The 5380-nt window shown below is 39.1% G+C and overlaps 1 protein-coding gene across 4 annotated transcripts; it reads right to left on the bottom strand.

Moving 5' to 3' along the window:
* Positions 1 to 1072: 1072 nt before the first annotated feature.
* Positions 1073 to 5153, bottom strand: LOC133159970 (uncharacterized). Of its 4 annotated transcripts, none has more exons than XM_061287447.1 (7): positions 4917 to 5153; positions 3880 to 4170; positions 3476 to 3724; positions 3279 to 3389; positions 3093 to 3146; positions 2834 to 2980; positions 1073 to 2747 (listed from the first exon to the last, which is right to left on the bottom strand). In XM_061287447.1, exons 1-7 carry the CDS (start codon positions 4969 to 4971, stop codon positions 2263 to 2265), a joined length of 1392 nt encoding a protein of 463 aa, XP_061143431.1. In that variant the 5' UTR covers positions 4972 to 5153; the 3' UTR covers positions 1073 to 2262. The 4 variants fall into 4 exon arrangements, with proteins under 4 accessions (XP_061143431.1, XP_061143433.1, XP_061143434.1 ...); XM_061287449.1 differs by having other exon boundaries at positions 2834 to 2974; XM_061287450.1 differs by having other exon boundaries at positions 2834 to 2974; positions 3285 to 3389.
* Positions 5154 to 5380: the final 227 nt, after the last annotated feature.

Raw genomic sequence — 5380 nt, 5'->3', positions numbered from 1 at the left:
CCTGACACTATATTTGTGCAACAAGGCCATTAAGGACTTCAACTATCAGAAGGGGGAACCTGTAATTGGACCCGCTACATGAAGACTTATTACATTACTGCCACTACTATATAGCCGCATGATGACGAGAGGGTAATAAGGCTGCTCATTATAACTTAATTTTAATGTCTAAATAATCGCATGTCAGTAGTTGCATTCCCGCTGTGCTGTTTTAAATCATTCTTGATTGTAATCATTTTGATTTGTAAACCCATGAATTGTCAGTTAGCATGCAAGTATAAACTAGCAAATAAGTCTAAGTATGGCAAGAATAAACTACTGTTAGCTTACTGTGGTGTGGCCTAAGAATTGCTTGCCCCACATACCTCACTTATTCCTTTTATTTTAAGGACAATAGCCAGTCGCCCTCACTTGACTTTAATAAACCGAAAATTAATTTTGAGTGACGTGTTTCAATAATGACATTTAGAGATGAAAGGTGTATTGTACTTTAAGTTTATTATAAGAGAGGACCGTGTATGCCCCACAAGTGTCTACTGTAGGAAGCCATTATTAAATGTACTCGTACTTCGTCGTAACATCCATCCATCCATTTTCCGAACCGCTTATCCTCACGAGGGTTGCGGGCGTGCTGCAGCCTATCCCAGCAGTCTCGGCGGGGTACATCCTGAACTGGTTGCCAGGCCAATCTCAGGGCGCAGACTCATAACAATGTTTAGAAGTTCTTATAGTATACTGTACACCAATGTCACCAGACAGTGACCATATATTGGTACAAAGAAAGGTTCTGCTGATGGAATCAGTCCCAACCTTCCTGCTGGGTCTCAGTGGAACCACATTGTGACTCTCAACTGAAGAGCCACAACAAATTCAATCTAATACCCCCGTGGTATTTGTTTTGACCACGGAAACATGATAGTCTTCATTGTGCGATTGTGCCCTGATCCCTCAGGTCAGCTGGTAGCAGATCACAGACTCCTCGGTGACTCAAAGGTTAACCTAATCATGCGTGACTTTTCCCACACGGGGCGGGCCTGTCTTGAAGAATCTGTAGAGGCTTGTCAGACAGCAGTGTGTGCAACCCGATTGCTTCTTTATTTACAAATACAGATTACATTGTTGATCTGACTTGCACTTACAGTTGAGAAGAGGAGGTAACCTCCCTTTGGACATGATGAAACATGTCAGCGGCACCAACTACTGTGAGCCAGGGTGCTCTATAGCAATGCTGACTAGTTATCACACTCTTACAGGCAACTTATCTAGCAATGTTCTTTAACTCAGACTTGTTTATAACTTGAAGTTGACAAAGATTGCCCCCTAATGATAAAATGATGTAAGTACACTTGTTGGCTCTATTGGAAGATTTTTGGCTCTCAGAAAGCAGAGTACTCATTCAGTACGCCAATATAAGTATATATATATGTATATTTTTAATGTAGCAGGCTTAAAACTCAGAAAATGTGTGCTCACTAAGATGAATTTTATGAGCAACAGTCATTCTCCACACAAAAAACATACTGTGGTTAATCAATGACAATGTTGAAAGACATCATTGTTGCCAGAATGCTCACTGGACACAAAATGGATCGAACCGTTCTGAAAATGATTATTTATAAAGTATTGAGCCTCTGATTTCAGTCTCCATTTTCTTTTATTTGTAATCCACGACCGAGCCACCACCGTTATACTCAGGGGTCAGCGTGCAAATGTCACATGACTAAACCCAGAAACCAAGAGAGGCGTGGCGGTTGTCACCTGAGCCCAAAGGCACGATAATGTCATTTTCAGTCGACAGTGTTAATATAAGCCAAAATTTGGATGTCCCTGCTTAATTCATATTCCACAAACACAATTCAAATCACAACACTGTGTAAACTAGGGGTGTCCAGAACATATTATAAAGAAAATGTTGGACTTTCCCTCTAAAATTAAAATGTACAGTATCTGATGCAGCCCAAGTGTCAATGACAAAACATTACTTCCACTTGGCAAATATTTTGTAGAAAAAAAAAGTATTTACAATTTAAAAACGTTGGTATTCAAACATATATTCTTTTTAATGTTAGCACATTTTACGCAGCTATTTAACATCAGTCCAATGAGGCAGTTTGAATTATTGAGTATGTTAAATTGTATATAAATCTTAATTATATTGCATTTGTTAGTGTGATCATCTCTACATTAATATTAGACAGTCAGTTCATTTAGATGATGTTTTTTTTTCCCAATTTTACAACCACAAACTTGCTTAAAAAAAGGTTATGAGCCCTGAGTTTCAGTTGTATTTGTGTTCCTATGGTGTGGTGTCTCAGTCAGAGATTGTTGTGGTTCAGTCTCACTCTGTTCCTCATCTGCAATGGTCTCATCATCTTCACTATCTGACTCCGTTTCGTCCTCAGAGGCCGATGTGCTCGAGTCCCGTTGGTCCTCACCGCCACTCGTCGACTCTCCTTGTGCAATGGATGAAAATGGCACCTGTCCATCATCATCTTCTTTTTCTTCTTGTGAATCTATCTCCTCCCTTGAGGTGGTGGAGTGCTTATCAACTCCAGGTGAGTCAACTTCACTCATGATTTCCACTGAAGCGTCACCCGAGACTTCCTCAGATGAGTTATCTTCATGTTCAGTCGTAGTGTTCAGGTCAGAAGAGGTCAACGGGGCATGAGGTGGATTGGAGGAAATGGTAATAGCAGTGGCCACATCAGACTCCACCCCTTCATCCCCAGTGATCTCCTTGATAGACCCTAAAAAAATCCAAATCCTCCAAATTAATAGCAGATTAAAACACAAAAACAAGATGGACCGTAAAACAGCGCATGATCATCTTTACCATTAATTGCGTCGTGCTTGTCTTCGTTGCCATAAGCAGAATCAATCCAATCACTTGGAAGAAAAGCCCGCAGCCTCTGATTGGATGGAAGCGTAGGTGAGCCCCCCAGGAAGTACATGGTCTCGTCGCCTTGACTGGACCCTGAAACTTGTAGGGACAACATTAACTTTAACGAATGTGAATCGAAACAACAGCCAATTAGAATGTGACCTTAAGTCACTCACAGTAATAAAAAAAAGTTACAACAGTTCAGTCATACCTTCCGTTGTAGTCCGTCTTTTAAAAACACCTTTCTTTGTATTTTCAAAACATGCTGAAAGAACATAAAAAAAAAAAATTACCACTTTTTGTCGCTACAGAAATGTACGCTAAGGTTTTAATTTGAATATACAAGCTTTCTCATGAGATAGTACATATGTCAGGTTCTGTTTTTTTTTTTTTCTACCTGTACCTCGAAGTTTTCTGCGGAATACACAGGCCAACATGATGAGTAAAATGAAGAGGACAGCAAAAATGACGGGTAGGATGATGGCAAGTCGAGCAGAAGATTTTTGGTCTGCACAGAAATACAAACATGGTAGAACTCAAATGATGTTCGAACACCATGTGAATATTTCAATTTCACAATTAGGTCATAATTACCTAGGAAGCAGTTCTTGGCAGCAAACGTGGCCGTTTCATTGGTCAGAGGGTTGCTCACGTCACAACGGTAAACTCGATCATCGTGTTCATCCTCGAGGGTTATTGTCAAATTGGGACCCGGGTGCTTTTTTCCACCTGAGCTCCACTTAAATTCTACTAAGCGGGGATATTTGGAATCAGTTGAGCAAACAAGCGTCGCCAGGTTTGCGTCGGCCATTTCGCAGGATATGCTTGGTTTGGTTACTTTGTCTGGGAACAAATGCATACCGTGTTTAGTGAATTAATACTCACTGCAAAGCTTCAAGGCAGACTTATTATTCTGTTGATCAAGTCTAATACAAACTATTTATTCATCAAGATGGAATGCAAGTGCTCGATATTTATGTTAAAATGCGCATACTGACCTATAACCTGCCATTTATAATTTGAACGATACACCTCCTTGTATATGTCGACTTCCAGTTCATAGTCTCCACTGTCTTCGTACGAGACGTCTTTGATTGTGAGTTCTGCAGAGGCCCAGTCCAGAGTGAGCCTGTTCTCGTAGGGAGGGAACACAAACTCCTCCATGCCGTTAAACAAAACCACTTTTTTGCTGTTGTGTATCCAGAGAATTCCATCAGGTTGTCCGAAAATGGATGGCACCAAGTTGATCGTTTCACCTTGTAGTGCATAATTTGTAATTTGTGCACAAACTGTGAGAAGAGGGGAGGAAATAAATACCAGGATAAAAATATGTACACTCGTGAAAAATCTTTTATCACATTTACATGGCATCTATTTCTTCCTGACCGCTTTCTTCCTTTCTTTATTTAAATCTACTTTTCATCCTTTCTCCCCTACTTCCACCACACTTGTTTTTATTAGTGCATGTTTATATCATGCTACCATTGCTTAAAATGACTAATTTTCTTTCCAACCACTTTCTATTCATATAACTTTAGATCACACCAGGTTTTTTTTTACCCACGCATCCATAAATCCTATTAATTTACAGAAAACACCCAACAACAAAAAATTAACCTAAATCTTTTAATAATTTCACTTCAGGGTAGGATTTAATGTTTGATTTAGCAGAGGTGTTTGTGCATTTTCCCCCCAAATATAACTAATGTCAAATATAACTAATGCCAATATTTGAGGAAGCTGACAATATCTAATGTTTATAGTGTACCTTTGCCCGATTCTTTATTTTAAACGGTATAGTCAAGTTTGAGCTGTGAAGCCTTGATACTGTCATAAATAGTGGTAATGAACTTGTGTACTATTTACTTTGGACCCCACGTATTACATATTAATAGAGGAAGACAACATTTTGCAAACACCTGACAGTAAAAACAATTGTTTGCACACTCAAAAAAAATTAGACACACTACATAGCTAATGCAATACTAACCTTGTATTTTTCGTTTTGATTATCATAAATCACGACGGAACTTACCGAAACTGTAAGCACTCGTAAAAAAGAAATAAACCAGGAGGCGTTGGTGGTCCATGAGTAAACACAAAATGAACTTTCACCGTTCCCTCAAAACTATTCCATTGTAACTCGATGTTTTTTTCTTTTCTTTGTAGGCGCAATCAAAACCATTAAGCGTGTGTTAAAAAAACGCTAAAGTGTATTTTTCCCACCCGAGTTGTGCAGCCCAGGTAATAGGACACCTGAAATCAGGCGCAGTCGATTTTCACAATAAGAGCACCCATAGGAATGTTAATAACTGAAAAACGTCAAATATGAGACCCAGGTGTGGTATATAAAGGAAATCAAAAAGTGGATACTATTTTTGCTTCGTTTAATAATTTCTTAAAGCCTATTTATTAATATACACACGTTAGGTTTATCCTCATGTCAATAGGCAGATAACTACTGCCCCCTACTGACAACAGAATACCATTCGTCTTGGA

This window comes from Syngnathus typhle, linkage group LG9, assembly GCF_033458585.1.
Source record: "Syngnathus typhle isolate RoL2023-S1 ecotype Sweden linkage group LG9, RoL_Styp_1.0, whole genome shotgun sequence".
Classification (NCBI taxonomy): Eukaryota; Metazoa; Chordata; class Actinopteri; order Syngnathiformes; family Syngnathidae; genus Syngnathus; species Syngnathus typhle.
This window is presented reverse-complemented; position numbering and strand designations above follow the sequence as displayed.

Excerpts from the sequence above, each read along its gene's own strand:
- LOC133159970 (XM_061287447.1), bottom strand. The coding sequence starts at position 4,971 with ATGGACCACCAACGCCTCCTGGTTTATTTCTTTTTTACGAGTGCTTAC. Across the intron at positions 4,171-4,916 it reads TACGAGTGCTTACAGTTTCG|TTTGTGCACAAATTACAAAT; the intron begins GTAAGTTCCGTC and ends CTCTTCTCACAG. Across the intron at positions 3,147-3,278 it reads CAGAAAACTTCGAGGTACAG|CATGTTTTGAAAATACAAAG; the intron begins GTAGAAAAAAAA and ends ATGTTCTTTCAG.